The sequence below is a fragment of the Pteropus alecto genome, unplaced genomic scaffold (assembly GCF_000325575.1).
Source record: "Pteropus alecto unplaced genomic scaffold, ASM32557v1 scaffold67, whole genome shotgun sequence".
Taxonomy (NCBI): Eukaryota; Metazoa; Chordata; class Mammalia; order Chiroptera; family Pteropodidae; genus Pteropus; species Pteropus alecto.
This window is the reverse complement of record NW_006441061.1, coordinates 8276461-8291953: the sequence shown is the minus strand read 5'-3', so window position 1 is coordinate 8291953 and position 15493 is coordinate 8276461. Positions and strand designations below refer to the sequence as shown.

Sequence of the window (15493 nt, the reverse complement as noted above, 5' to 3'; positions counted from 1 at the left end):
TTTCAGTTTTCAACTCCGAGCGAGGATTTCCAGAGCATAAACTCGTTAGTGATGGCGCCGGCTCCCAGGAGCTGGATAGCCAGCGATTTTCGCAGGAGCGTCTCGGTGGCTCTCTTTTTGAATAACGCTTTCCCTAGTTGCAGAGTCACCCGGCGTGCTTCTCTGAGGTGTGTCCAGGTAATGGGACCTGTCCCCGTGTGGATTTGGGCCGGCAAGGTGACATCTAACGGAGCTGCAGTCTGCCCCCTCTGCAGTGGATCCGCGCACCCCTGAGGCTTCTCCCACCGTGGGGCCGGCTCCGGTTGGGCTTCCTGCAGGTGTCAGTGTCTTGCGCTCGCCTCTGGCATTCTGGAAGCAGCCTGATCTGCAGCCAGGTCCCCGGGGCAGGCCCTGCCAGGGAGCGCTGGGGCTGGTAGCACTGCTGCATCACTTGGGATGCAACTGAGGATTTGGATAAGTTCCTACGTTTGTGCGCCCCGGCGTCCCGAAGCTCAGCCTCTGGTAATTTGGCATCTTAGTTTCCTGACAAGAAGCCTTTTTTTTTTTTTTTTTTTTAAATGTATAAGCGCTCTGAAGAAGTTCCCTTGGGCTGTGCTGCATTCCTGCCTGCAGACACGTGCATAACAGAATAGAGAGCGTCCTTGAAGGCCGGGTCTTCGATCAGAGTCACAAAAGGCCTGAATGGAGTGTCTTAGCATCTGGAAAGTCCTGGCATGGGGTTAGCTTGATAGTTGAGTTCCTCAGTTTGGGACAGCGGATCTGCTCCAGGATTCAGCAAGGTGGTCAAAGCTTTTTTATCCTTTTCCTGGAAATTAATTTTTAAAACGTGGTTTGCTTGTTGGCCTAGGTCCCCACTGTAGGTTTCGATTAGCAGAGGGCTCTCCCCACTGTGAGTCTTCTGTTGGGAGCTGTGACGCTCTCTGCCTGCGTCTCCCTGCCCGGTGGGTCTCAGCCATGGCAACAGAGGAGAAGAAGCCAGAGACAGAGGCTGCCCGAGCACAGCCCACCCCTTCGTCATCGGCCACGCAGAGCAAGGCACGTCCCTAAGGGCTCCTGGGGACCGCAAGGGGCACATAGGCTGGGAGATTACCGGAAATGTCATCTGAAGCCCATCGGTTCCTTCTCCCCTTCTCCGTTAGATAGTGCCAGTTTTTACTGACCCCATTCTAAACCAGTGCTGACTTTGTACCTGCCGGGGATTCCCGGACCTGTCCCCTGGGGCGGGGGCTCCTTCCTCCCAATCGTGAGAGCCCCTGCAGGACCCAGACAACACTGTTACGAAGCACGCACGCCCTGGCCCCTGCTTCTGGTGCCTGGGCGGCTTGGCAGACTCTCCTTAGACAGCGGGCAGCAAACAAGCCCTTTCACCAAGGGAGCAAGCCTCCAGGTTTGCGTGGGGCGGGGGTGCTGGCCCAGAGCTGTCACAGGCGGGATGTTGGTGTCATGGCACTTCCCGTTGCAGTGGGGTGGGGATTAGGATGCAGGGGCCAAGCCACTGAGGTGGGGGCTTCAGGACAAGCAGGGATTCTGAGGGGAAATAACGGGCTCACGTTTAGACGTGCTCATCTTGAAAGATGACATCCGGAGGGCTCTGGTGGGCACTCGGGGTACTGATTGGCGCTCGGATGGTAGATCTGAGCTCGAGATGAGGCTTTGGGAGCCAAACGCGATTGGCGGGCAGTTGGATCGGGTGGCGGGGGTTACTGACCAGCACCCATCTCTTCAACAGCCCGCCCCGGTCAAACCAAACTATGCTCTCAAGTTTACCCTGGCCGGCCACACGAAAGCTGTGTCCTCCGTGAAGTTCAGCCCGAATGGGGAGTGGCTGGCGAGTTCGTGTACGTATCGGGGGCCTCGGCCGCTGGGCGGCTGTCAGAGCTGCAGCCCAGAAACCTGGGCCTTGGGGAGGCCAGCCTTCCGACGCCCTGCTGGGTTGGTGCAGCCGGCGTCTGACTTCAAAGAGGTCGCTCCCCATTGAAGTTGTGCCCATCGCCACTCAGGGTGCGAGGACTGGCCGCTCCCTGTGGGCGGCCCGTGTTCAGGCGGCCCGAGCAGTCCCCACTGTTCAAGGGGCCTGGGTGAGAGTCCCGATTTCCAGGCAGAGGGGTCCGAGACAACCTCAGTTCTGTTCTCCTTCCTTTCAGCTGCAGACAAACTCATTAAAATTTGGGGTGCCTATGATGGAAAATTTGAGAAAACCATATCTGGTCACAAACTGGTAGGTTCTGGAGAGTGCAGCTCCAGCGGCCGCAGGGTGGGACCCCTCTCCGGGGTCGAGGGGTCGGGCCCTTCTCTGGGGCTAGCCACGTTGTGATGTTGTCCCCTGGCTTGTTTGGGGGGGTGGTGCCTCTTGTTTTTTAAGCAAATGCTTCTGACTTCCCGAGACGAGTCCCTGCCCTCGCGAGGCCTGGCAGAGCCGCAGAGGACGTGCTTGTCCCCGGGGGCCCGCGTGGCATTTCCGTGTGCTCCCCACTCGCCAGAGGGGCTCCATGGGGATGACCGCTGGCTTGTCTTTAGTTGGGTGTTGGGGGGTTTGACCTTTGTAGGTTAGTTGTGTTTTGTCCCATCAAGATGGCGACTCTGGTTTTTCCTCCGCAGGGAATTTCAGATGTGGCCTGGTCGTCAGATTCTAACCTTCTTGTTTCTGCCTCAGATGATAACTCTCAAGAGATATGGGACGTGAGCTCGGTAAGCCAGAGCCTTGTTCCCCTCCCAGTGCTGCGTGTCCAGGTGGAGAAGGGGTGTGGGGGGGGAGGCTGGCCTGAGTTTGGGGACCAGCCAGCGCCTGGACGGCCTTGCGGCCAGCAGATGTGCCTCACAGCTGCCATTGGTTAGATTTCCATGGGTCAGCCTGACACCGACACTCGTCACTGGGAGTAACTGTCTAATGATATTTCGTTTTAGGGAAAGTGTCTAAAAACCCTGAAGGGACACAGTAACTACGTCTTTTGCTGTAACTTCAACCCCGCGTGGCATTTCCGTGTGCTCCCCACTCGCCAGAGGGGCTCCATGGGGATGACCGCTGGCTTGTCTTTAGTTGGGTGTTGGGGGGTTTGACCTTTGTAGGTTAGTTGTGTTTTGTCCCATCAAGATGGCGACTCTGGTTTTTCCTCCGCAGGGAATTTCAGATGTGGCCTGGTCGTCAGATTCTAACCTTCTTGTTTCTGCCTCAGATGATAAAACTCTAAAGATATGGGACGTGAGCTCGGTAAGCCAGAGCCTTGTTCCCCTCCCAGTGCTGCGTGTCCAGGTGGAGAAGGGGTGTGGGGGGGGAGGCTGGCCTGAGTTTGGGAACCAGCCAGCGCCTGGACGGCCTTGCGGCCAGCAGATGTGCCTCACAGCTGCCATTGGTTAGATTTCCATGGGTCAGCCTGACACCGACACTCGTCACTGGGAGTAACTGTCTAATGATATTTCGTTTTAGGGAAAGTGTCTAAAAACCCTGAAGGGACACAGTAACTACGTCTTTTGCTGTAACTTCAACCCTCAGTCCAACCTCATCGTCTCGGGCTCTGTGAGTGTGCTGGCCGCTCCCGGGGGAGGCGGGTGGGCTGGGAGTGGCCATTGCGTCACGGTAGATGAGCTCTGAGTCGTTCTGTGCCGCTCGTGGGGGACAGCGGGGCGCTGCTGGCAGACCGTGGGTTCCGGAGGATCTGCCCGCCCCTCTGCTCCCTGCGGGATCACTTTCACCTCTTCTGCCCGCAGTTCGACGAGAGCGTGAGGATATGGGACGTGAAGACGGGGAAGTGCCTCAAGACTCTGCCTGCACATTCGGACCCGGTGTCCGCTGTAAGTCCTGCGACCTGTGAACGTCCAGTTCTTGATGTTCACCCGACAGTGTAGAGCGATGGTCAGGGGGTGGCCACTGGGGATCTGGGGAGCTCTCACAGTCCTGTGCCCCAGGGACGGCCAGGTGGGCGTGGTGTGGGGGCGTCCCGGAACCCAGCCTTACAGGACGAGGGGCCATGCATCGGGAGATATGACCAGGGATGTAAGTTCAGAGTGGAGCTGACTTCGCTGGGTGGTGGGTAGAGGCTGGTGGCGGTGACCGATCTTGACTGAGACTGCTCGGTAGGTGGGGCCCTGTGAGCTCACCACAGGTGGTCTTCTGCAGATGCCACCAGTGTCCACGATGGGTGTGCAAGAGTTGAATTCCATTGTCATAAATTGCTCCTTTTAGAAAATGGCCAAAGGTTTCCTTTGTTAGCAAAGAGCCCGAGGTAGTTTCTCGGCCATGTGCGCCCCACGTGCGCCCCCGAGAAGCAGAGGGCTCTCTGTAAGCGGTGTCTGGCTCCTGGGCGCGTGGCCCTTCTCGCTGTCTAAAGGTGTGTGGCCGGGTGATTTTCAGCATCTTTGGCCTTGAAAGGCCTTTTTGCCCATCCGAGACCGTAGCAGGGCCCTGGCCCACCCAGGACATGGGGTGTGTGCCTGCAGAAGCCAGCCATGGAGGCCTGACCCTGGGACACGGCCCTCACTGGCAGAGTCGCCTCAGGTGCCTGGGCTCGGAGGAGGGCGTGTGCCCATGTGGCGGTGAGCCGCAGGCCGGTCTGGCCCCGTGCGTCATCCCGCCCTCCAGCGTGGGGTCACAGTCCGATACAGGCGCACAAGGGAAAGTGTGTGAGAGCGTCCCGTCTGCGACGGTGCTTGGGTGGCCAGGCGGGCTCTGGCCTTACGTAGTGTGGGACTTTTAGTGTCTTTGTTTCTGACACCAGCAACCTGTGTCCGCTAGAGGGACGGCCGTGCAGGTGGGGGTCAGCCCCCCGGGCCCCCGGCCCCCCGAGCCCACGCCACCCCTCCCAGCACCCGACCGGGCCCCACCTGCCCTCCGGTGCCTCGGTGTCAAATGCGTGGTGTCCAGCCACCCCCTCTGTTTGACGGTGGGGGGGCACTGTGCGCAGCCGCTGTCCTGCCACTGCTCGTCTGCTTCTGGAAGGTCCCTCGGCAGCGCAGTGCACAGCCTCTGGCCCAGACCCCTGGCGCTGCACACCCCGGGGGCAGTGGACGCTGCCAGTCACCCCACCGGGCTCTTGTTTGTAACGGTCACTTTTACTGAAAGTGCAGCGGACACGGTTGTTCAAACAGCCTCGCGTACTCGGGCGACAGTCTCTGCAGGGCGAACATCGGGAGGGCGCGGTGTCTGAGCGCGCCCCGCTTCACAGCTGCGTGGGGACCCGGCAGCCCAGGCATGCTGGCGTTCCACTCACCCCGCCCCGCCCCTCCTTCCGCTGCTTCGGGCCAGCTGCTGTCCTCGCTGGCTTGGACGCCGGGCCCGGCTTCTTACCCGAAGTCCCCTTCTGTCCCTCTCGTCCTGCCCTCTCGCAGCCCCGCGGCCGGTGTTGATTCTTTACTGGCCCGCACACGGCTTTTCCTGCCTCGGCGCTTTGGCGCGAGTTCCTCTGTCCCCTGGTGTCCCCACTGTGGGGCTCCGAGTGACTTCATCTGCGCTGAGACTCGGCACCCCGCTGCGTTCGTTCCGTCGCCGTTTCTGCTTCCTCGCAGCTCAGTTTGGGGCTGTCTTCAGCACATGCAGTGCGGGCGCAGTGGCCTCTGACGCTGGAGCGTGGGTTCAAGGGAAAAGCTGTGCCGCGTTCGCCAGCGGTGACACCTGGACGTGGCCGGGAACAAGGCAAAGCATGGAGTTGGCATTGCAGGTGTCGGGGACCTGTGTCAACTCGTCATCCAGTGTAGTGGCCTCGGTAAAAATATTTCGCACAATCAAAGAAGCGGATGAACGTGGTTAGGTTGACTGACGTCAGGGATAGAGAAAACACCTTTGGGAGCTAGTGCCCACGGTGACAGTTAAGTGGCCTGCACTGCAGAGAGCACGGAGCGCGCAGCGGGTGGGGATGGGTGGACAGCTAGGAACCTGGCGTGTCTGCTGGGGTCCTGCAGAGCCACGCCGCCCAGGGTGCAGGCGCCAGCCACACGCGACAGTCGGACGCTTGAATCCAGATTGAGACGTGTAGCGTGAAATACACGTTCGGGTGTCACAGATTTGGGGCCACAGAAGAGAACGTGAAGTATCTTATCAGTGACTTAATGTCGATCACGCGTTGAACCAGTAGTTCAGAGGTGTTGGGTTAACCAAAACCCACCGATTTAGTTTCACCTGTTACTTTCCTCCCGCAGCCACTAGAATAGTTAAAGTTGTACGTGTGGCTCACTGGGCTCCTTGAGCCTAGACCAGTGGTTCTCCAGGTGTGGTCCCGGGGCCGGAGCGTCAGCACCTCTGAGAATGTGAGAGAGATGCCAAGTGGCGGCGTCCAGCTTTGCCCCTGGGGACGTCGGCAGTGTGTGGAGACGTTTTTGGTTGTCACAACCAGATGCTACCAGCATCTCCATGAGTCCGGGAGAAGGGTGCTGCCCCACAGCGAAGAGCAGCGGGACCGAAATGCCAGCGGTGCAGAGGCCGACACCGGTGTGGACAGGAGGCGTGAACAGACCCCGCCTGTCCCCGAATGGGACCCGGGCTTCTCTACGGCTCGCCGTCCCATGGGGTGTGTCCTATGGCCAGAAACGGGACGGTCTCCGAAGGGCGCTGCCTGGAGAAAGGCTCGCGCTGCGTCGTCGCTCCAGGGGTCAGGTGAAAACGATAGGGACGTGTGACGGACTCGGACTGCTGGCATCGTGACCTTTGCTCCTGCTGAGATGCAGCTGGGGAAAGGAGGAAAGGAACCCGGGTTCTGAGCGGCTCCTGGGGTTGGAATCCGTCTGAAGCCGTGTCTCGCCCCCTGCAGTGTGCAGTGAGGCTTTCCGCTCAGGCCAGTGCTGTGGGGGCGCAGCGAGCCTCTGGGACAGGCAGCCCCTGGGGGGCGCACTTCCTCCTGGGCACAAGGTTTGGAGCCACTTGGGTCGTGCTGTCCCCTCTGCACATGGAGAAAGCCCGAGGCGGCTCGGGCACTCCCAGCGTCGGGGTCAGGCCCGGAGCACGGCGGGGGTCTGGGACTCCTGGACTCGGCGGCTGTCAGCAGGCAGGACACCTGAGTGGAAGGCGCCGGAGTCCGCGTGGGATGGTTAGTGAGTCAGTCTCTTCCTCCTGATATTGGTCGCTTTTTAAAAGCGAGGTCGGGGCGTTGTTTTTAGCCACCTTGGGGTCAGGTAGCCTTCGCAGCAGCGCCGGGCTCCCGGGAGCTCGCCCCTCTCTGGGAGGGGGGTGACTGAGTCTCGGGTGGTCAGTCGTCTGTGTTTGTTTTCAACAAGACGTTTCGTGGTTCGTGATTGAATTACTCGAGATGCGTTCAGGTTGGGTTTTCTTTTTAAAATTCAGTCACCTATTGTAAAACAGGCTGCGGCTTGAGGCTCCGGGTGGACATGGCCGTTTCGTCCGTGTCTGAGGGTCCAGGAGGTCAGTGGAATCAGATGCAGCCGCTGGGGCATAGCTGCTCCGTGAGCAGCGAGACGGCCACGCGTGTGTCGCGGGCGTTCGTGGGGGGAGCTGTCCAGGCAGGAGGCGTCTGTGTCGATGGTTTGAAAGTAAGTTTCTTTCTCCCCCACTCCTCACCCTCAGGTCCACTTCAATCGCGATGGCTCCCTGATAGTGTCCAGTAGCTATGACGGGCTCTGGTAAGTGACGTGACCTTCACGGGGTCGGCGAGTATTTGGGACAGGCCTCCTCCCGCACCGGCCGGGCCTGTGACAGCTGTGGTGGGCTGGGCGGGGACACACACATAGCCTCAGGTGGCGAAGCCACTGCCCAGGCAGACGGCGGGTGGGGGTGGCGTGGCCTGGAGGGTGGGCTCCTGGGACAGTGCTGTCCCCACCGAAGGGGCCCAGCCAGGCGTGTCGGTGCAGGACCTGGCTCCGTCTGTGTGGATGCTGAGGTGTGCGCATCACATGCCTCTGGTGTTGGTGTGGGTCTGAGGCGTCACCATAGCCAGCCTGGCATCCCATGGGGGCCGTGTCGGCCTCGAACGGGGTCTCGGGGCCAGAGGTCCAGCCGGCCTCTGCGGGCCTTGCCCGTAGGGCTCGGAGTTCGTTATAAGAGTGTTCGGGATTCAAGGGACGTGAAGGAAATGAACGCGTTTTAAATTTGACTCAGCAAGACCCTCGGAGGGGTGAGTGCAGGGTGAAGCTTAGCTTGAATGCGGGTCGGGGGGCGGCAGCGTCGTGACTTTCGGTTACTGGAAGCGCATGGCACGGTGGTGGCCACTAGCCGAATCGATGACCTGAGTAGAACATCCCAATTCCAGGGAGAAAGACCGTGACTAGAAATTTGTCCACATTTAGCAAAAGTAAAAAAAAAAAAAAGAAAGAAAGAAAGAAAATAGAGTCACACGGTGATTCGTGGAAGGCCAGGGCAGGGCCGGGGCGCTGTGTGTCGGTACAGGACCATCGCAGTGAGTTGGCGGGAAACCTGTCGAGGCTGCGGGTTTGGGCAGAAGCCCTTTGTTCGTCTCGAGGAGACCGAGCTGGGACCCAGTGGCTGCCGCAGGTGCAGGATGGGCGGCCGGTGTCGGGCGGGCAGAAGGCACAGGCGCTGGGACTCGAGTAGGGTTTGTTTAAGGACAGCGGCCGCGGGCCACAGCGACCGTGGTGAGCCGGGCGGGGTCGGTGGAGCACGCTGAGCGGAGACTCGGCACCACGCGACAGGGCGGCCAGCGAGACCACGTTGAAGCCAGAAACAGAACCGAAGCTTAACGCGTCACGAAGACTGTGACGGAGGGGACTTGGGACTTCGCAGGTCTGAGCAACACCCCAGCTGTGCGCGCTGCCGGCGCAAAGTGGGGGTTTTCTTAAGAGCGGGGACACCCAGTGGCTTGTGAAGAAATAGAAAAATAAAAAGTTCACCCAGAAAGGAGGAGGAAGTTTGTGAAGTTAAAAGCTAGAGGACGGAGAAAAGTCACAGGCAAATTTAAAAAGCTGAATTCTTTAATGAGGCCAGTAAATAATAACAATAGCCTTTATGAACCCAAACAAGGAACGAGGCAAAAACAAGCAAGATTAAACTGGAGAGCGGGCGGGGCGCTCGCAGGTTCGGGGGTGAAAGAGGAGAGAGCCCCGTCCACCGCTGAGCCGCCGGGGCCTCAGGCTGAATCCCTGCTCCGTGTCGACTGAAAGGGGGCTCGAGGGGGCCGGAAAAGGTGACCGAGGGGCCAAAATGACATCAGGCCCTACGGTTTCATACAGAATTCGCTTGAATAAAAACTTCTGTGTCTGCTGAAGCCGTTCTGACCACAGACCGAGCGGGGCGCCCCGTTCTCTACGGGTCTGGCACCCCCCCTGCCACGCTGTGCAGAACGAGCCCCACGGGGACACGTCACTCGTGAATGGTGGGGCCAGGGCTCCAGGAGACTGTTAGCAAGCATTCCAGCCGTGCGTCCGAAGTCGCGTTCTGTAACCAGGTGCGTTCGCTGGACACGGAAAGGGCTGTGGAACGTGCGCATCGAGCAGCCCGTGACCTTAATTACGCCGACAGACTGAGGCCGCCTCCCATGTAGTTTACTCCCAGTACAGGTCAGACAGGTGGCTGAGATCCAGCAGCCTCCTAATAGAAACTCTCACAAAATAGGCCACTACTTCAGTTTATTTAGCAGAAACTTAACGGACGTCTTTCGTCACGAGCGGCGACACTCAGCCCGCATCCGTGACATCAGGAGTGGGACTGTCTTGCACTCTGCTGTCATTGGGTGCAGTTTGGAGTTTCTAGTTAATGTGGTAAGAAGCTAAGGGGTTACCAGTCAGCGGATGAGGAAAAGTTCCACGTGTGATGGTGACAAACGTCAGGGCACTTAGGGATGTGTCTGACGAGAGCAGAGCCCGCGTGGAGAAGAGCACGGGCTGGAGCTGCAGGGACAGAGCAAAGAGCCGTGGGCCGGGGGCAGGGCGCGCGGCCCAGTCCCAAGGCGGGCACGTTGGCCGTCAGCGCCGCCCTCAGCCGATCCGGGGTGTTCCTGCAGCTGGTGACGGACGCTTCTCATTCACACGCGCGTTTTGGGCTGTGTGCGGGGACTCAGGACAGGCTAGTGACAGAGTCGCCACGTCTGGGCAGGAGAGCCTGGCTGACGCCACTGCAGCACGCAGTGTGGAGTCATCCTGGGCTGACAGGTGCAGGGGGTCACCGACCCCGGGGCCAGAGTTGCTCCCGGGGCAGGGACCTCGGCAGGGCGAGCAGCGGGGCTGGTCCCAGAAGCCGGCGGCGTGACAAGCCCCCCCAGGGGGCAGGGAGTTGAGACTGCCACGTTGGCCTGGAATCGGGGTCTCCATCCTGAGGTGGGGGGGTATGGGAGACGACCTGTCAGTATCTGACCACGTGCCCTTCGACCCCGTGCCTCCACACTGGGGTGTGCTTCCAAAAACGTGCTGTCCGGACAAAAGTCCCAGAAGCACCAAAGCGGGATGGACGTGGCGCCCGGCCCATCCACGCCAGGAGCAGCGGGCCTTTGAATGAGTTCTCGATGCCGAATTCGAGGGACGTCCAGGAAACTGCCTGTGACCATCTACTGTTTCCAAAAACAAACTCCCGAATGACTAGAGCTCAGTGTGTTTCAGGCTTGGGGACCTGGAGGAAAACGGCCAGGCTGCTGGCGCCTCCCTTTGCGAAGTCCATGTGGACGGTGCCATTCCGGTCCCCGGAGCCTAAAGCGTGGGCGGGCGGGGCAGCGGGGAGGCCAGCTGGGGAGTGTGTCTTTGGGGAGCTCGTGGGCCCTTGGGAGCCACTGGTGTTCTAACGGTGTGTGTTCTGTGTTGCTTCGCAGTCGGATCTGGGACACGGCCTCGGGCCAGTGCCTGAAGACGCTCATCGGTGAGTGCTGCTGGCGTCCCTTCTAGGTTCCGCGATCCCTGCAGGGGACCGGGCTGTGTCCCCGAAGGGGCCGTCTTGCACGCCTCCTAGCCTCGCTCTCCTGGTCTTCTGGGAGGGCCTCTCTCTCCTCCGCCTGCCTCTGCTCCCTCTGCGAGGGGCCCCTCCCAGCAGCCCCTTCCTGGTGAACTGGGTCCACCTTCTTCTGAAGGACGTGGGCTCCTCCGACTCCCCCGAGCCCGGCAGAGCCCTGGGCTCCTCTCAGCTCACTCCTCCAGCCGTGTGAGCAGCCCCCACCCAAGGGTGCACAGAGGTGGGCATGGAGGAGCCTGGAGGACGGGCAGTGCGGTGTCTGCCTGTGGCACTGAGTGGCGCCTTGGGGACGAGGCGGGGAGGGCAGTTCTGGGCAAGGGAGCAGTGGAGCAGGGAGCTGGGAGCTGTCCCTCCGGGAGTAGGGTGCTGCGGGCCCTGCAGGGCCTGGGTGTTGCTGTCGGGAGGGTTGCCAGTTCCCGGTGACAGCAGAGCCAGGCCGCAGCCTCCTGCTCGGCGCGGCGCCGTGTGCGGGGCGGGAGTTGGCCCACCTGAGGCAGTGCCGTCCCCAGGCTTCCTTCCCGTGGCTGTCACAGGAGCACGTGTGGCTGTGTCAGTTGCCGGGACCACGAACAACGCCACAGGCCGGGGGCTCAAACAGCCGGCCTGGTCCTCACGGTTCTGGAGCCTGGGCATCCGAGCCCAGGTGCGGGCAGGCTGGCCTTCTGTGGAGGCCTCTGCTCGGCCTCCGCTCTGTGTCCTCGGGCCCTCACACGGCTGCTCCTGTGTGTGCCCTGCTGTCCAGATCACCTCGTGGTGTGCGGACGGCAATCCCGCTGGAGCAGAGCACCCCGTGGGGCCCCGTTGTACCTCGGTCACCCCCGTGGGGGCTCTGTCTCCGTAGTCTGAGGTGCTGGAGTCAGGACCTCAGGGGGATTTGGGGGGACATAGATCGGCCCTAACAGTGGCCTTTGTGGCTTTTTTGCTTTTGGGGCCGTCCTTTGGATGTGCGCTCATGCTTCCCACGGTGACGGCGCACTGTGTGCAGCCACCTCTGCCTGACGCAGTGCTCGCTCTGTTAAGCGCTGTTACGTCAGCACGTTTAGTCCTCACAGCCCCCCAGGGAGCTGGCTTACGGGCCGGGGGCATCGGGAAGCGGGGTGCGGGCAGCAGACTGCCCCCCCGCATCTGGTTCCAGGTCCAGGGAGCTGGAGCTTTCTGGACTGGAGCTGACGAGCCCCGTGGCACGTTGCAGACAGCTGGGGCTGGGCTGCCGCGCCCCCACGTCTGAGTTACGTGGCCTGCCGTGCCGTGCGACCCCTGTGACCTGAGGTCGCGAGCAGCCTCACGCCGCCTGGTGTGCCCTTCCAGTGTCTGGGACCAGTTGGCCGCGGAGGCTCCCGGTGAGCGGAGCCGGGCCCGAGTCCTCCGGGCTGGGAAAGCCGCTCTCCCCCGAGGCTCGGACACCAGCTGCCCCTGCTCCGCACCGGAGCGCACGCCCCGACCTTCATCCTCGCTCACGGCAGGGACACGCGTTCCTCCCGACGTGAGGACCGTGGGCTGTCACGTGCTGGGAACACGGCTTTTCCGTTGGTGTCTCGGAGTGCCGACCCCTTGTCAGCTGTGAGGGTCTCTGCACAGTCCATGCTGGCTCTCACCAAATTGCCAGGGCCACCTGGGGTCCAGCAAGGACGTGCTGGGACAGTGAAGGCCATTTCTAGAGGCCGCTCGCTCTGCTCTAAGTGTGACGGAAGCGTGTCCGGGCGGACTCACCCGAGTCTCCCCGGTGCTGTTGGCGTCGCCCACGGGGCGTCTGCACGCTCCTTCGCTCAGGGAGCTTAACCCTGAGTGTCCCCGCAGGGCCGTGCCTGCCGAAGGCCTGGCAGCCGGGGTGTGAGCCCCTGCAGGCCCCGAGCTCCGAAGGCCCCCGTGGCTGAGGTGTCCCCAGACCCCCGTAAGGGCCTGCGAGGCCGTGGGCTTGTAAAGCCTTGACGGCAGGCTCTCACGACTGGCACGAGCGACGGGCCCCTCGGGTCCTGTCCAGGTCAGCGGCGGCCTCACTGGGACGTTCTCTCGTGTTGGGGGCTGCCCTCCTTCCTGCCCTGGCTGAGGCCCCAGCACCGTGCCCTGTGTGTCAGCCCCCCTGTTTCCATGCAGATGACGACAACCCCCCCGTGTCCTTTGTGAAGTTCTCTCCGAATGGCAAGTACATCCTGGCTGCGACCTTGGACAAGTAAGCACTCGTGCCTCCCGGACCTGCCAGGTGGCCCTTTCCTGCCCACGTCACACGTTCTGAGCCCAGCGCAGGGCCAGACTCCCGCCGGGACCTGGCATCTGGCTTGCAGATGCCATGCCGAGGGCCCGTCTCTGCTGGGGGCGAGCCTCTGGGGGGCTGTGGCCAGGGAAGCTCCGGCCCCGTCTGGAGTGGGGGGACCAGCCTCCGAGGTGCTTCCTGGCTCCGCTCCGAGCACCCCGGTTCCACCACACGTGGGAGTAGATGTCACGTCAGCCCGCTGGTCGCCCCCTGCAGGAGCCCCTTGAGCAGCCCTCATTCCCGCCGAGAAGGAGGGGGTGCTGTGGCTGTGCTTTGACCTGGAGGGTTCTGGAACCAGGCCTCCCGCACCCCTTTCCAGCGGGAACGAGATGGCCTCTTAGTGAGTTAGGGAGATCCCAGCAGCTGCCTTTGAAAAGTCTGTCTTCAAACCACAAATATTTGGGGTTTTCATGCTGTGCTTTGAGATGTCCTCAAATCCCTGGACCCGCACCCTGCTGGGCACCCACACTCGGACAGGGCGAGGGGTTCCGGCCCCTGCTGCGCTCCAAACGTGAGAGCAGCAGAGCGGGGTGCACGGTGACAGGAGACAGGCATCCTGGAGAGACCCCGGCACTGTGTGGCTGACGTGTCTCTCTGCCTTCCATCCAGCACGCTGAAGCTCTGGGACTACAGCAAGGGGAAGGTGAGCGGCCGGGGCCGGCTCGCGCGTGTCTGGGTTATGTGGCGTTCCCGGCTGTGGCTTTGCTGATAGCAGAGCCGAACAGGAGCCGAAGCAGCGGGGACTCGAAGCCGTCCCCGCTGAGTGGGTCTGGCACGGGTGTCTTACGGTGTGGGTTCCGATGGCCAGTCCGCGTCGGGGCTGGGCGGCTGCTTTTGCGCTGTGGGGATTCAGGGCACTTTTCAGCACTGAGTTTACTCAGCCGTAAAGCGTCTGCGCCCAGCGCGGGGAAGCGTCCGGAGCGCGAGGAAGCCAGGGCCGTGAGCAGACTGCCCCGCTTGCCTCCTCAGTGCCTGAAGACGTACACCGGCCACAAGAACGAGAAGTACTGCATATTCGCGAACTTCTCAGTCACCGGCGGGAAGGTGAGTCGTCCCCAGCGTCCTTCTCCGACGTGCGCCTGAGGCGTGACCCCGGCACAGCTCGAACTCCTAGAGATGCTTCTGTGCCCACAAAACAGACGAGCTTTTCGTTCAACCAGCGTGAAGTCACGCGACGCAGTGTTGGCGATGCTCACGCAGACGCGGACGTGTGTTCACACCTGTGTCTGGACCCGCCCCGTTCCACTAGCAGGGGCACGAGAGTCCGTGGCGAAGCACGTGACAGCCATGGCTTTGTCCTGAGCATGGCCCAAACAGGCCACTCTGCCTGCAGCTCGCGTGCCAGGCCCCTGCCCACCCTGGCTCTTCCCTTGCGTGTCTTAGTTGTTTGGTCCAGGTAGAGTGTGACTAAAGGGTCAATGGTGACGTTCAGCTGAAACGTAGGTGACACAAACGTAGTGGTCCTTTCGGAAAACAAGGCCCCAGAAGCCGGCCACGGGCGCGTTTCTCTGAGGAGACCGGCAGAGCGCGGAGCTGGCGTGGCTCGGGGAGGTGGCGCAGGCTGTCCTGCAGAGGGACGCTCAGTGTTCTGGTCCCGGCACAGCAGCCACCGGAAGGGCGGGCGGGCGTGCATTTGGGGCTGTTCAGTCATCTCTCCGGCTGCGTGGACGGGCCCTGACCTGGGTTTTCTCGCATCGTCCCCCCCTTTTCGTCGCCAGTGGATCGTGTCTGGTTCGGAGGACAGCCTGGTGTACATCTGGAACCTTCAGACAAAGGAGGTGGTGCAGAAGCTGCAGGGCCACACAGGTGAGCCTCGGCAGGCGCGGGCCGCTCGGTCGCAGCGGCCGTTGCTGCAGAGACGGGGAGACGGCGCTTCGGGGTCTTGCGTCTGGTTCCGCCTCTCGTCCCTCAGCCCTCCGGTGCCTGCGGGGAGCGGCTGGGGAGTGGGTTTGTCTGGGCTCCCAGCTGGGCAGGGCCAGTCCTGGCTTCAGTCTTCCTGGCCACCCGCAGGCTGCCCAGCCTCGCTATCCACGTGGCTGTGCACGGGTCCCACGTCCAGACCGGCGCAGGGAGGGGGGACATCTGTGAACTGTCGGGGCTCTGGCTCCCGTCTCCCAGGTGGCTGAGGGGCTGGCCGCACTGGTTCCTCAGTGCCTGGGTGACCTTTCCTTGGCTCCTCTGCCCCTCCCCACCCCGCCGGTTCCTCAGTACGTGGCGCCCCCTTTGTTTACTCCCCCGCCGCCTGGGCAGACGCTCGGTGCTTGTTTGAAGCCGCTTGGGGAACAGGTAAAGTTTGGGGGTTCAGTTTATGTAAAAGCATTAAGTTGGCCGGTCCCAGATGCCAGCTCACGAGATGTGATGTCCCCACGGGGGGAGTGGACTTGGCTCGTGGTGACAGCAGCTTCCTTGGA

The 15493-nt window shown here is 61.7% G+C and overlaps 1 protein-coding gene across 1 annotated transcript in view; it reads left to right on the top strand.

Moving 5' to 3' along the window:
* The window catches only part of WDR5 (WD repeat domain 5), a 16353-nt gene continuing 860 nt past the window's right edge, over positions 1 to 15493 (top strand). Inside the window, exons 1-13 of the mRNA XM_006918093.3 lie at positions 1 to 501; positions 848 to 1035; positions 1730 to 1838; positions 2145 to 2218; positions 3119 to 3208; positions 3425 to 3514; positions 3706 to 3789; positions 7508 to 7563; positions 10695 to 10741; positions 12926 to 13001; positions 13692 to 13725; positions 14052 to 14126; positions 14801 to 14888. Coding sequence (XP_006918155.1) covers positions 955 to 1035; positions 1730 to 1838; positions 2145 to 2218; positions 3119 to 3208; positions 3425 to 3514; positions 3706 to 3789; positions 7508 to 7563; positions 10695 to 10741; positions 12926 to 13001; positions 13692 to 13725; positions 14052 to 14126; positions 14801 to 14888 — 904 coding nt within the window. The 5' untranslated portion in view covers positions 1 to 501; positions 848 to 954. The remainder of the gene's footprint in view (positions 502 to 847; positions 1036 to 1729; positions 1839 to 2144; positions 2219 to 3118; positions 3209 to 3424; positions 3515 to 3705; positions 3790 to 7507; positions 7564 to 10694; positions 10742 to 12925; positions 13002 to 13691; positions 13726 to 14051; positions 14127 to 14800; positions 14889 to 15493) is intronic.